The 15,602-nt window shown below is 39.6% G+C and overlaps 1 protein-coding gene across 1 annotated transcript in view; it reads right to left on the bottom strand.

Moving 5' to 3' along the window:
* tgfbr1b (transforming growth factor, beta receptor 1 b) overlaps positions 1 to 14,934 on the bottom strand; it is a 61,962-nt gene extending 47,028 nt beyond the window's left edge. Inside the window, exon 1 of the mRNA XM_040126842.1 lies at positions 14,809 to 14,934. Within this exon, the coding sequence (XP_039982776.1) occupies positions 14,809 to 14,920 (112 nt within the window). The 5' untranslated portion in view covers positions 14,921 to 14,934. The remainder of the gene's footprint in view (positions 1 to 14,808) is intronic.
* Between the last annotated feature and the right edge of the window lie 668 nt (positions 14,935 to 15,602).

Genomic DNA, 15,602 nt, shown 5'->3' on the forward strand with positions numbered 1-15,602 from the left:
CTATAAGGTATGTGACATTTATGCCTTGTCAGATGTCGGCCTGTCTGTGGTCATTACAGAAATGACTCAGCGATTGTTAAAGGCTCTGATATCTCCCCGTTGAAAACAAAATGTCAACATGGAGTTATTTTCTACACTGGTAGAAAATAAAAAAAAAACTGGAATGATTTGACCCCCTCCAAATAATGATGTAATGTATATCTGTAAGTTTAATGATGCTCACACAATTTGTTTTTAACTCTTAAGGGTAGACGTGGATTTAAGAAGACAAAAAAAAAGGGCTTAGTACAACTTTTTCATTAACAGTGGCTTGTGCATGAATAAAAAATATTTTAAAAAATTACTAAATTTTCAAATTGTCAAAAAAAGAAAAAAAAAATTAGAAATGTTCGCTCGTTTTCCATCCTTGTCAGTAAAACGAGATATCGAAGAAGACTGAGTGAAGAAAAATTTATATTTTTTATAGAAATATTTGTAACTAATTTTATAAATCGACTTCGGTTACAAACCTCTGCCCCTGTGACAGCTGTCAGCAAACTCAAATTTTAAGAGAAGTTACTTTTTAACATTAAAAAAAAAAAAATGCTTATCTTTATATATTTTAAGTAAATTACGAGTAATAGAATTCTCACTCACATACACCGATCAGCTACAACACAAAAACCAGTAACTGTTTTTAATTTTATAAGCTAATACAAATTGTATTAAATAATTTTGTAGCTCTGGAGGACTGCGAAAATTCTCTGAAAATAACCCTAATGGTGCCGTAGTGATGTCACCAGGGTTATCTCAGATTGGGTTTGGAGGCTGTATAACAAAGTCTGTGCTACAAACAGGAGCCATGGAGTTTGAAAAAAATGCTATGGAGTTGCATTATGGGAAATGTAGGTTCAAGTGTCTTGAAAATAGACTCATATTAGGGACTAAAACTCAAAATAACTAGGCCTTTACTGCTTCAACTTTGATGATTTTTTAATGTCTCACAAAAGTCCCTAAATTTATGGAAATTACAACCTTAATTCCTTATGTGCGCTGGTGTGTCACTCCAAAGGTATTCTGCTTCCCTGTTATGTTATGATACACCATGAACAGCAGTGTTCACAAATGACCAGATATAGGAAGGTATCAGACTTCATTATTCGTGTGTCTGACAAATAGGCCAACATTCTTCCCTCAGGTGACCTCATGCTTTCTTGATTAACCCATTTGGCACGCATAGTAACAGACAAAATAAACCATGCCCCAAAACAAGACCTTTTCTTTCAGGGCACTGAGTAATTTATGCTTTATGCTGACGGTTAGGGGGCATGGGCAGAGTGTAAAACTGTGTTGAGAAAATGCAAGTTTGCATCATTTCAATAGGGGTTCATTTCACAGTTCAACCAATCTCAAACCCGCCTAGGTGAGGGTAATATCATTACAACAAAGCAAATACTGTATATTTTCAAGTACTTAGAAAAACACTCATCCTGGAGGGAGGTGAGATGTGTGTTTCAAGTTTGGAACAAAGTCCTGCTTTTAGGCTCCACAAAAATACTGTAAAAGAGTCCAAGTTTGATATGAGGTACTTTGAATGAGATTGAAAATGTTCAACACTTTGCTTTTCCTGGGATCTGTAAGAAACAAAGCCATCAAGATATGATATTATGCCTCTCTACACCACTATAATGGATTTGAAATTAAGCCATCAAAATGTCATTTAAGTGTAGACTTTCTGCTTTAATTCAAGGGGTTTGACAAAAATACTGCATTAACCGTTTAGGAATTACAGCCATTTCTATACATAGTCCCCCATTTTTAGAGGCTCAAAAGTAATGGTCAAGTGACAGTTTCATGGCCATGTGTGGCTTGTTCCCTCATTTTTTCATGACAAATTAAGCAGATAAAAAGATCTGGAATTGAATCCAAGTGTTGAATTTGCATTTGGTAGATGCTCACAGGAACCCTCAATATGAGGTCCAAAGAAGTGTCAATGCAAATGAAGGAGGCCACCGTTAGGCTTAAAACACAAAACTATCAAACAAATGGCAGAAACTTTAGCAGTGGCCAAATCAACAATTTAGTACCTTCTTAAAAAGAAGGAACAAGGAACAAGATTCTCTGGACAGATGAAACCAAGATTAAATTGTACCAGAATGATGGGAAGAGAAGAGTTAGGAGAAGGAAAGGAACGGCTCATGATCCAAAACATACCACATCATCTGTCAAATATGGTGGAGGCAGTGTAGCATGGACATGTTTGGCTGCCAATGGAACTGGGTCACTAGTTTTTATTGATGATGTCACTGCTGATAGAAGTAGCAGGATGACTTCTGAAGTGTATAGGGCTGTACGATCTGCTCAGATTCAGCCAAATGCTGCAAAACTGACAGGACGGTGCCTCAGAGTACAGATGGATAATGACCCAAAACATACCGCAAAAGGAACCCGAGAGCTTCTGAAGGCAAAGAAACCTAATATTCTTCAATGGCCAAGTCAGTCACCTGACCTCAACCCAATTGAGCATGCTTTTCATTTATTGAAGTCAAAACTGAAGGCAAAAAGATGCACAATCAGCAACTAAAGTCTGCTGCAGTAAAGGCCTTCCAAATCATCTCAAGGTAGGGAAACTCAGCATTTGGTGATGTCCATGGGTTCCAGACTTCAGGCAGTCACTGACTGCAAGGGATTTTCATCCAAGTATTAAAATGAATCTTTATTATTTATAACTATCTGGGCTCATCCAATTACTTTTGGACTTCTGAAAATGAGGTACTATGCATAAAAATGGCTGTAATTCCTAAATAATTAATGCAATATTTATGTTACCACCCCCGAATTAAAGCTGAAAGTCTACACTTCAATGACATTTTGATGGCTTAATTTCAAATCCATTTTAGTGGTGTAGAGAGGCAAATTTACAAAAATCGTGTTACTGTCCAAATACTTATGTAACTGTATATGGCAGGATCGCCCTTTATCTGTTTGCTTCTCTCCTATTCTCTGTGCTCACGTGTACAGTATTTTAATACAGCCCACTTCCCATTAAAGCTTCCAAGCCATTTACAAGTTGCTGCTCTGCATAGCTAAAATCCTGATTTCGTAACCTTGACGTTGTCTGAAAAAAATAAAAAAATAAAAAAATAAATCACCATACACACAAGTTAAAGACAATGGCTATGCTGGGATTTTGGCTATGTTGACTTGTTAAATGATCTCTCGGAGAGAAGTTAGAAGCTCATTCACATCTACTAATTTGCCTTCAGCAAATTCACACTCTATTCGCAAATTATCCTCCATTTTGTTGGAGGTGCAAACAAACACGGAAGGAGGTGCCTTTTCAAGTGTGCAACGAAGATATGGAATTGATATTCCTCTCGTTTTTTTGGTATATGTGTCAACTGGTCATCCGATTACATTTCTGTTCTCCAACCAAGTGCTCTAGTGTGCTATAAACAAATGTTGAAACTTTGTGGTCTGAGGGATTGTCCATAAAGATTGCCTGGCGATGTCTGGTTGAATGATCCTCAAGAATGGCCACCAGTTGAGTTCTGAAACATTTATGTTTATCTGATAGATGCTCCTGGTTAGTACATATTGAAATTACTTATTGAAATCTTGAAATATGTCATAATTTGCTCATGCTATGGGTGGCTAATATTTTGATTACTCATTATGGCTTTGTTTGGAATTTGAGAATGATAATATTGGTGTGAGTGTACTACATAGTCTAATGTCTTAGATACTTACACTTGTTTTAGACCGAGTGTATTTGAATTCCATTTATTGAAAAACCGTCCCAAAACTACTGATAAGTACCCCTATTTATCTTCACTTATGAAATTATGTCCTAAAAATAGGGGCTCATTTACCAGATGACTACTTGTGAGAAAATCATTAATCTGTCTGCTAATAAATGAATGGGTTTTACTACCCATTGTGTTAAATTTTGTTGCGAGGAGGCCAGATAGCAATATTTCAGAGTGATAACCAATCAATCTTGCAATCTCAACACAGATAATGTTTATTCCTTTTCCACAAACTGAGTGCACGTCATATGAGGCTTTTACATTATTTGAGGAAAATAAAGGAATTTACATCCTGAAACTGTCTGGGAGAACGTGCGTGGGTTTTCTCATTAAGATGGGGGAATTGCAAATGCAGTATGGGCTTCACCGAAAGACAGGATACAGTATTTTGGTTTAGCAAAAACAACACAGGTTCACCCATAATAACCTTTGAACCCGCATCACTACTTGCTAGAATGATACTGCATTCAGTCACATGTGGCAGCAAAAATTTTCTCCTCTGTCTCAATGATCACAAAGCAAACAAAAGAATTAGCACAAAACTACAGTTCACTGGAAATGTTACAAGGTAATATACCTGGTACATTCGAATTTAACTTTTTTTAAAGCTAATTATATATATTTGTGTCAATGTATACATATATTTTTTGTATATTTAAACAAATTCACATTTGTATTAAACACAATTTTGTTCATGTTCAAAATCAGAAGGAAAACAAATATATTAACACACACACTCATGAGCCTACATGTTACATCCATACGTTGCCCTGCCCCCTCTCAATTCCTCTGATCATTCTCTGTGTGTGTGTGTGTGTGTGTGTGTGTGTGTGTGTGTGTGTGTGTGTGTGTGTGTGTGTGTGTGTGTGTGTTGATTCCCCTTTTTCAGTGGGAACTTTCAGCTTCCAGAGTCATTTCCATAGGTCATGGCCCAACCCACCCTACTCCCATCCATGCAGCCAGTTCCATTATGGCTGGCCCTTTGTCCATACCAGATGTGCTCTCTGAATGTGTGTGTGTTGAGCAAGGGGGCCTGCTACCCCAGACTCCAATTAACCTCCCCCTCACAAAAACACAGAGCACACCTGCAAGGCTGCTATCCACCCTGCTGAATTGTTTGACCTTGCAGGTCGAGGCTGAACCCAAAGCTCAGCAACATGGTGTAAACCGAACTGTGGCTCACTCACAAAGATACAACACACTTTTCTTGACGCTGGGCAAAAAGGGGAGATCAGGGACCAGTTTGGAGCAGGGAACCTAGCTAGGATGTTACAGAGGTAGCCCAGAAAAAGCCTTACAGGTAAATAAAGCAAGATGCGACACTTTCAGTGCAATCTGAATTGACTTGAGAGTGTCAGAAAGGCAGGACAGAAGAGGAGTACCACTATCTGTACAGAGATATTGGTATGTCCTTCAACGTGTGTGTGTGCATTGATTCTCTGAATAAGACAGATTATCAATGATGCAAACATTCTGCACTGACAATGGAGAAATTGGCTATAGCTGTAACAATTGGTCATAGTTGTTTTTCTCATGTTGCAATTGCAGAGCATTTGGGCATAAGCACTATTTGCTGACAGATGCCTCAACTCCAACACGCCGTTATGACAACAAGGTATGTGCCATGCAACCTGCCTGTTTTATCACTGAAGAAGAAATAATGCGGAGGAAACTTTCTGTTCCCACAAAACAAAGAGGAAGGTATGGATGGCAAGACATATTGAGAATGGTGAAGGGGTGGAGGGAGTACATCTGTCTGTGCCGCTGGTATTATAAATAAAGCAGCAGCTTGATCTAAAGGTTAGACAGTCAGCACCCTGGCAGCTGCTCCAACCCAGACACAGCACCCCCCCACCCAAATAAAAAATGTCCTCAGAACAATGGTTTCAAACCAATATTTGTCCACACAACCATAGAAAGAAATTCTCTCTCACACACACACACACACACACACACACAGAGTCATTTATGAAGAGAGAGAGATTTCATGGTAGAGCCCTTGATCATCATCTTTCTCATCCAATTAGCTTGCTAGCCAGATAGGGTACAGTGCAAGGTCATATGCTTCCAGTGAGGTCCTGCTTCAAATGCAAAACTAATCTACTCTGGCAGAAAGGACGTGGCGCACCACAAAGAGGACTTGATTCATACCTGTGTACGGTCCACATGGGTGGAGACAAACTGACTTCTGGCTTTTATACACCTTGTTACAGAGAGGAGAAACAATCTTCACTCACTTTTTTCCAGACCTAAATGTCCTCATCCATGTCCACTTTAAGGCCTTTCCATCGACCCCTAATATCTATACATATCATGACATTGGCAAATGTGTGCAGAACTACAGGTACAGTAACAGAATTCATGTTCAATGCAGTGAATTCTGTTCTGTTATGCTTAAGCTCAATAACTCATCTAATTTTACAACAAATTAGTTCGTCTTTGTTTATTCTTCCCTGCCAGCTTCCTTTTCCTGCCTTCAGTTTGTTTCTCAACACCAAGAAAAACATGGCTTTCCTTTTAAATTTATGCTTACTGAGGCAGGACGAATTATGACACAGGAACTCTAAATTACTTAATTTCATCTTCATTCCTTTGTGGTCTCTAGTTTCAAAAACACAAGATGATTCCAATGACATATTTTGATCTGATTCTATTTCAATTCTGGTGAAAAGCCTTAGCAAAATGAGAGAACTGTGGTTGATTATGATGATGAATATGGACATTGTTTTGGGTCTTTAACCCAAAAATATTTTCACCAGCCCTCACAAACCCCCTTTCACCCGAACTCGCCTCTCTCCTTTTACACAGCATTGTTTAAGCTGGACAGTCCAACAGCAGGTCAGCTGCAGCTAACTGACTAAGTCTCTTGCAAGCAAGGCATGCATACACACACGCATACACACAGAGAAACTGAGTGAAGCAGCGATACTGCAAGAGTTGGTGTGGAGAGCACTAGAGGAAGATAATAGCGGTCAGAGAGGGTAGTTTTGTTTGAAGCAGCTGACTCTCAGCTCACACAAAACTGGCTGATTGTCTGATAGCTGCTACACCCCCGTCCTATGTCCACAAGATGCCTGGTTATTACAGGCTGCTCTACTACGCTACCAGTTCTTCATCCCAATAACTGCTTTGAAAAAAGTTTCATAATGTATTTGTTTGTTCACTTTTAGTTTCCTATACATTGTCTTATACATATGCTTGATGCACTGGGACAAGGGAAATACCAAAGCATGAAAGTCAGTACGAAACAAGACAATTATTTGAGTACTGAGGTGTAAGAATGTATGATTGTGGATGTATGAAGGACTAAAGTACAATAAAAGAACATCTAAAATTGAAACAAATTAAAAAATATCTTATATTTTGGTCATGTACGACAAGTTTTGGTATTTCATGGGAGTGGCAAGACTGAAATGTTATACTTGCAATAAATTTGCGATAATTTTGACCTCAAGAGAGGGTATGAGCTGCACCTCCGCCAAATGTTCCTTTGAGCACAATGTCTTGGCTTAGTCATGTAAGACCAAAAATTACGCAGAAGTGTATTTAAATGATGTGAATGAAATAAGGATAAAAAAACAAAGAAAAAACTTGATTTGCTGGACATTGATTTTCTCACCAACAGTTGGCTTAATTTTTAGAAATCATTCACAGTTCAGTTTGTGATTAATCATCTCTGATGAGTTCAAAAAGCATTAAATGAGGCCAAAAAACCAAAAGTTGCCGAATTTACGTAGATGATTCCCTCCATTTGTTACTCAAGGCCTAACTGTCTTAATGATTTCCCTCCACCTACAACACAGACATTCCTGTATCAAAAACCTGTCCGACAGAGACCTTGTGAGATAAGATCTGTCTGCCCCAGGCCACCCCATTTTATTACCCCCATGCATATGAACAGTCAGCAAAAACTTCTCAACATCAGCAGCCACTTCACACAATCCCAGATGACAGGAAATCTGACAGGCTGTTTGGCAAAACTGAGAGGACAAATTGGCATCTGTCCTGAATTTACAGAGCTCCACAACACACATATCATCACCAAACCTTTGGTCTAGCCCCGATACACCAAACCAAAAATAAAAAATACTATAAACAAAGACAAACTGCCCAAACACTTAGTATCGCATCCTGTAGTAAGTTACTTGAGCACCCCAAAACACTCCAGCCAAAAACTAGTCAATGTCCAACAAGCAACATAAATTCTACACCACACTACAGCCACACACAAGAAAACCAGGTACCGGTTTAAATGTATTCACTGAATGGTGTGTATGTGTACACACACACACACACACACACACACACACACACACACACACACACACACACACACACACACACACACACACACACACACACACACACACACACACACACACACAAGTACATATGTACTATGCCACCACAATGGATTTGAAATGAAGCCATCAAGATGTGATTGAAGTGTAGACTTTCAGCTTTTATTCAAGGAGTAGTTACCAGTTTTAACATTGATCAGCCACAACATTAAAACCGGTAACTGGTTTCAATGTTGAGACTGATCAGTGTATACCTATGTGAGAATAAATAATTAGCCAGAAATCTGTATTTGTAATCCAAGGTATTGCAGAAAGGGTACCATTTTAAGATTTCTTGTTGACTATACTCAGAATATAAAATGAGAACATGCCTGGTAAAACGATGGAGAGCTTAGTTTTGCTTTGCTTTAAACTGGCAATGTCAAATCGCAGGATGCATTTACATGCAATGTAATAGCCTGAAAAAACCCACATTTATACTGGGTTGGTCAGCAATCCATTTTTGCCCCACCCTCTATATTACAGAGGCTATTATTTGAGTGTTCTAAGTGTATTAGTGAGATTTACACTATAGCCTCAAGAGATTTTTTTTTTTTTTTTTTTTTTTTTTTTTTAAAATCAGAGTATATGAACTGATCTTGCTGTTGGACTACAGGCTCTGGTGGGAGATCATACTGTACACACTGTGAGCATGTGTATGAATTACAAATATCCTATTGATCAGCTGTGAAAGTCAACCTAAACTTTTTTATTTCTGTTTCAGCTTTATTTGGACTTTGGAAGCAATTATTTTGGATTGATAATAACTTTTCCTTCCAACCCTCTGCACGACTGTCACAGTGAGTCTTACACTGGCTAAACTCTTTATCACGCACTGGGATACTGACGAGGAGTTTATAACTCATATGTATACATAACTAGGAAATCAGGTTTCGCTATTAGACATATACAGTGTCAGCAAGATTTCTCTCAATTCTTTACACCTATTAAGGTAACAGTGTTTCTTGTTAATCTGGCATCTCAGAAATCAGGTGAATGCCAAAAGCAGACAATAACTAGAATAATTTTGTGTATGTAAACACACTGTTCCTCAGTGGGCCAAGTCACCTGGTACAAGTAAGCCAGAGTCGCACAAAAACATGATACATAATGGCCTCATTGGAAAAACAGATACTGACCTATATAAACCTTCAGAGTGGTTTTCTCATTAGAGAGTGCTCAAAAAAAACGCTACTTAACTGAAATTTTTCCTCATGGGTATTACATATAACTACATAATGGCAATAAACTACTAAATCACTATATTTCTTTGGAAGACGCAAACAAGATTTGGCAGGATAATATGGTGTGCTCTGGTTTGGAAGAGGTGGTTTGGGCAGAGGCTTTATGTTTGAGATGTAGGCACTTTTTCTGACTTAAAGCCAAATCTGAAAAACGCTTCAAAAACTTCTCTTTCTACTGCCTCACCTCTGTTTAATTCAAAGCATCTCAATCTGACGCAAATAAAACAATATATGATTGTACTGAGAAGGGGAGTAGAGGGGGTGTCTTAGCTCATACCTTCAGTGGAATAATATTGCATTTAGTGCACATAGGAAAGACCATGTATACCAGTGTCTTTTTGGAAAGGATCAGTCACCTCATGCATACAAATACTACCGGAACACACTGTTCACCAGTACTTTTAAGGAAAAGGAAAGTCTTCTTCAAACTAGTAGCCTGGAAGTATCTGTAATATTTGTAAATGAAAAGAACAAAAGATGATTAGGAGAAATCAGTTTATAAAGATTAACTGCTTGTATTTGCAAGTGACTGTTAATCCCAATCCTAAATAATTCTCATTCCCATTTGACACGAACAAGCCTAACTCCCTCCTCTCACAAACATAGAATGTAGAGCTTGTGATTCCCTGGCCTCCGCATCAAGAACAGCAGATTTGGGGGGCCTTTCATTAACGCATTGGTGCCTTTGAATCAAATGGCCACTGGCATGTCTACAACCTCTCAAATTAGTTGTGGGTCCTTTGGCCAGGACAACGGGCATCCAGGGTCACCCGCATGCCTGGCATTCCTCCACTGCTAGTACTGACAGCAGCAGAACACACCACCCAGAAAAACAACGCTTCACAAGCATTTCATAGAAACACTCAGACACAAAAATGGCCCCCAGCAGCTGGGGAGGGGGATAAGAACATTGTACAGATGAAAGTTACCATAAAATATCGAAATCTCTGCAGTCTCCAGGGAATTTTTACAGTATCAGTATCAAGATAAAAAACAAAACAAAACACCAAAATATATCTCTTGAACCCTACAAAACAGAGGAAGCAGAGCTCCCACTGTTGCCATTATGAAAAATCCTATTGCCTTCCTCAAAAATATTCTTCCATGGTTTGTTGCCGTTTTTCTCAAGGGGTGAAAATTGTAGATTCAACTACACTTGGCCTGCTGACCACTTTTAAAAGTAGTCAACATGCCAAGTGTAGTTAATCTCTCAAGTCTCTCTGTAGATGTTAAAGACAGTTTAGCCACCAACTTAAGTTGCCCTGGAAAAAAAGTTTTAAAATTTTCCCCATTTCTCCCACTCCTTTACAAAGCTCTATCAAGTCTTGAATGTAAAAAGGGACCTGGTCCTGACCAAATTGAGCGTTATTAAAAAATAGTAATAATAAAAAAATAAATGCAGCTGAAGATCTGATTGGGAGATCCATTGCCTCAATTTTGAATCTTAGCCTAAGATATGGTTTGATCCCCAGCTCCTTGAAGTCTATGTTTGCCCTTCCTTTATTAAAAGGTGGAGATCCCTCTGTCCTGGATAATAATCACCCTATTTCCAGACTGTCCGTTACAGCTTAAGTATTTGAATCCCCTGTAAACAAACAGCCAAAGCACTTTTTGTCTGATAATATTATTTATTGGGTTCAACTAAGGCCTGTGGTTGGGCCACTCAAGGACATTCACAGAGTTATCCCTAAGCCAGTCCTGTGTTGACTTGACTGTGTGCTTAGGGTCATTGTCCTGTAGGAAAGTGAACCTTCAGTCCAGTCTGAGGTCCTGAGTGCTCTGGACCTGATTGTCATAAAGGATCTCTCTGGACACTTCACCGTTGGGGTGGTATTGGGCAGGTGACAAGTGTTGCCTGGTTTGCTCCAGACATGACGCTTAGAACTGAGACTGAACAGTTAAATCATGGTTTCATCCGACCAGAGAATCTTGTATCTAACAGTCTGAGAGTCCTTTAGGTGCTTTTTTGTAAAATGCAGGCGAGCTTTCATGTGTCTTTCACTGAGGAGAGGCTACTGTCTGTCCACTGTACCATAAAGCCCAGATTGGTGGAGCACTGCAGTGATGGTTGTCCTCCTGGAAGTTTCTCCCATCTCCACACAGGATCTCTAGAGCTCAGCCAGAGTGAACATTGGGTTCTTGGTCACCTTTCTTACCAAGGCCCATCTACCCCGATTGCTCAGTTTGCGACAAAATTAAGCAAATACAAGGTCTGGAGTTGATTCCAAGTGTTGCATTTGGTAGCTGTTCACAGGAACCCTCAATTTGTAGTGCAAAGAACTGTTGATTTTTATATAATATAATATAATATAATATAATATAATATAATATAATATAATATATATATATATATATATATATATATATATATATAATGACTTAATTTGTATTGTCAGTCTTTGTTTAATTTGCCAAGTTATGGCTTGCTGAAAATTGTATTAAAAAACGCTTCCATACTTTGGGGCCCACTATATCTTCACACTGAACCACATCAGACCTTTTCAATATTTATACATAATACTCATGTTATAGTTATGTCTTAGCAACTAGGCACATGTATGAAAGAAGTTGAAAGAGCTGAAAAAGTGGAAAGATTGCCGACCAAGGTATGTCACCTCCAATGACAGCTCTTACACCAAGTTAAAAAATGTAATAAATCCCTCAAAAAACATCCAGCTTTCTGTGACATGTTCACAAAAAGTATATTGATGCAGCTTGCATGGCATCCGTCTGTGCTGTGTCATTTACTGTTAATTTCTTGCATTCCAACTGCCAAAATATTGTAACGTCTTCCTCCGTAATTAGTGTATACTTTGCAGTATCAGTACATTGTATAAAAGTGGGTCACCCTGTAGGATATACAGTATGTATGGTAGCAACCCTCATGTAAAATCAACTGAGATAACATCCTAAACCTATTCCCCACATCCTTTGTTGTCGGGGACAGTCGAGATTGATTTGGAGTCTCCCTAGACAGTCGCTTGCATTTGACTCAGAGTGTTGAAACAACACTCATCGTTTATACCAGCCACTCCAGCTAAATGTGGTCCGTTTACTCCTATGCCTAAAAGGGGGCAGGGGAAGAAGCATAAGACTCAGAGCAGACAAATGAAAGCGGAGGGTGGGAGGGTTGAAGGAAGGAGCGAAACAAGTGACAGAGCATGAGGACAGAGTCTATTAGGCGGGGGGATGACTGAGGCTGGCAAGAAAAGGAGAGTAATGGTGAAACCACCTAATTTAGCCCACTGCCAGGATTCCGATGTGTGCCGATGCTTTTGTGTGTGTACTACACTGCTGTGAAGCAAATTTCTGTGAGCTGCAGGGGTGTGGTGCTGAACACTCAACAGCAACATTACATGTAAAAAGGTGTCATTGAAGGTACTCTTTGGTAAAATGATATCTATATCTTTGTGAATATATATAAAATCTTGTACAGCCTGGACACATGAAATGTGCACTGGTGCACTGATTTTTTTTTTCCTAATCTGTGGGTCAGATTATCTGCATCTACACAATTGGATCCTTTTCTGGTGTAAATGATAAAGCTCCGACCGTGGACCCATGCCATGACAATCCTATTGCTGGACAAAGAAAGCAGAATCCCCTACGTCCTTGTGTGTCCCTAAGCCAACATATCAATTTGATAACGGGTCTGCATCTGAGGCAGCAATTGGGTGTATGAGGACACAACCCTGCTTTTGGCAGGGGGAGGTTTATGAGATCTTTATGTATGTATGAAAAGCATATTCCTCCACTCGTGATGAGGCTCGCTTCCTCTCTGCTTCCACACAAAGGAATGTCACACAAAGGAAACGCATGAGTCTGCGAGTCGGTAGGGAAAAAAAAACAAAACAAAACACTATCAGCTCTTTGTACATATGAGAAAAGCCTTCTCCTTTCGCAATCACATGCCGCCTACTGAAACAAAGGAAATGAACACAGTTTTGTTGCAAAATTAAAATATAAATCTTAGCATAATGCCAGCAAGCATGAATAGTAGCAGCGGTGGTGCCTGGTGTACCAGTGCCATTCTCTAATAAGGACCCATAAATGCCGAACCCAGTTCACAAATCATGACTCAGATTCTACCGATTGTCTTAAGGAGACGTCCAGTAGGTTTTCCTCAAAAATTTCAACCGCAATATTCTTCGACTGCCATTAAACTACGCGATCGAACAGTATCACTGCAAAGCTATTTCCAAAGACGAGATTTTAGTTAAATGATGTGCCGATTATAAATTTGTACGTCGAACGCATCAGACGACTTCCACGAAGCAGAGTCAAGCACTTCAGTAGTACAAAGCATAATTAAATCGGCATATTCTGAATGGAGTTTGGTTTATCCGAGTTCGTTATATACTGTTAAACTGAAGAAGTACTTAAGAAATTGTTTCTCGTGTTTTGACAGTAAGATATTTAAACGTGGTGTCGATGGGGCAAAAATTCCTTTATGTTGCATGTGTAAACAATTAACACAATGTCATCACCTATCACAAGAAAAATTGTAATTTCCAAGACACTTAAGGCACAGCTAACACGCACAAGGAAAAATGTCAAAAGTTTGTTATAGTCAAACGCTTCTTTGGGCACCATCTAAACGCTAACAGGCTAACGTGATGTTACAGAGTAGATATGAATCTGTCAAACAGCTATTAAAATGCAAGTTACACTACCAGGTAACAATCGTACCAGTTTATTAGCTAATTAGACCAGAGAGTATTTATGATCGAAACAAAAAAAAAAATGCTAAAAGACTCGACAAAAAAAAATAGCTCGAGAAATAAAAAAGTCAGGATTTTGGTTGCCTACTTTGATGCTACTCAAACAGTCCAGATATCTACCTAAAACACTGATGTGTTAGTACGTAGTAACTTGAGGCATAAACATGAGGTGAAACAATCATGCACCGAGAGGTAACGGCAATCTGAAACAAGACAGAGACATTCAGCCCTAAGGCAACATAAACTTATGAAAACACTGCGATGAGGCAAGCTCCAACCACAAGGTAAATGAACAACCAGTGCTTGACAAAATGCAAACATCCACTCAGGGTTTCTGCCAACTTAGTGTTTGCGAAACTGAGGTCTGTTCCACCGGATGGACTCCAGAGCGGTTTGTCGGCAAAGCAGAATCCAAAAGCTGTGACCAACACCTGACCGACGATAGGCCAACTTTGATCCTGAGCGGTAGCCGTGGGCCCCTTTAAGCCAAATGTGACTTTCAGCTCCCTGCTCCTATTTTTCTCAGACAATAAACATTCCTCAGACAGGCAACAGCAGGCTGGCCGCCGACCCTGCGCCATCTTAGTTAGACACACTCAGCTTCTTGAACAAAGAGCTTTTCTGACGAAACCGCCCGGACCAGAGAGGGCAACTTTCGAGAAACACGCGACTGGCACCTATCACAACTCCATGCTGTCCATTTAGGGGTACTTACCGGTATTTTCTTGTATCCTTGTCCCGAACAGGAGGACGAGCAGAAGGCATGGCATTGCGTCCATCGTGGCTACAGACCAGACTGGCAGCCGACTGCTAACTTCTCCCTGCATTGAGGAAGGTAGACGCTGATTGGCTCACAGAATCACATGTCCCGCCTTTCCAACGTTTGGTGAGGGGAAGAGAGATGCTGATTGGTGAAGATACCTGCCCCCCCTCCCAACTGGATGATTTAATGACAAACAAGTTTTAGTATAATCTTTTCACAACCACCTTATAAAAAAACTAGTAATTTTTATATTCCTAATAACTCCTAAAACTACCAATTATTATTTATCATTCTCATCTCTCTCTCACACAGCCTGGCTTAAATATAAACCTGCACGGAAAAGTACGTCTTAGGGAAGGGAAAAACTCTTTTGTGCTAGAGGAAGACAGAGAAGAAGGTGACACTCGTGATTTTGCGGACAGAAAGAGCATGTCACAGTGGTTCTGACTGAAGGAACATATCACAATCGCGGCAGCTTACACACAAACACACCCCTCACACATTGTTCTAAAGCCTATTGCCTTTGCTTTGTCTCTTCCACATTTACTCCATCTCTTGAGTAGACATACATACACATTCACACTTGACCTGGCTTCCATTCCCCCTCCTCCTGATGCACACACATAGGCGCACGCGTGTGTGCATGCGTACACACACCCTCCCTATTCCCTGGAGAGTGTGACAGAGATTGATGCTGGCCTATTATTTGATGTCCAACTGAGCCCTGCATGGCCCTGCACACACAC

The sequence above is a fragment of the Xiphias gladius genome, chromosome 5 (genome assembly GCF_016859285.1).
Source record: "Xiphias gladius isolate SHS-SW01 ecotype Sanya breed wild chromosome 5, ASM1685928v1, whole genome shotgun sequence".
NCBI lineage: Eukaryota > Metazoa > Chordata > Actinopteri > Istiophoriformes > Xiphiidae > Xiphias > Xiphias gladius.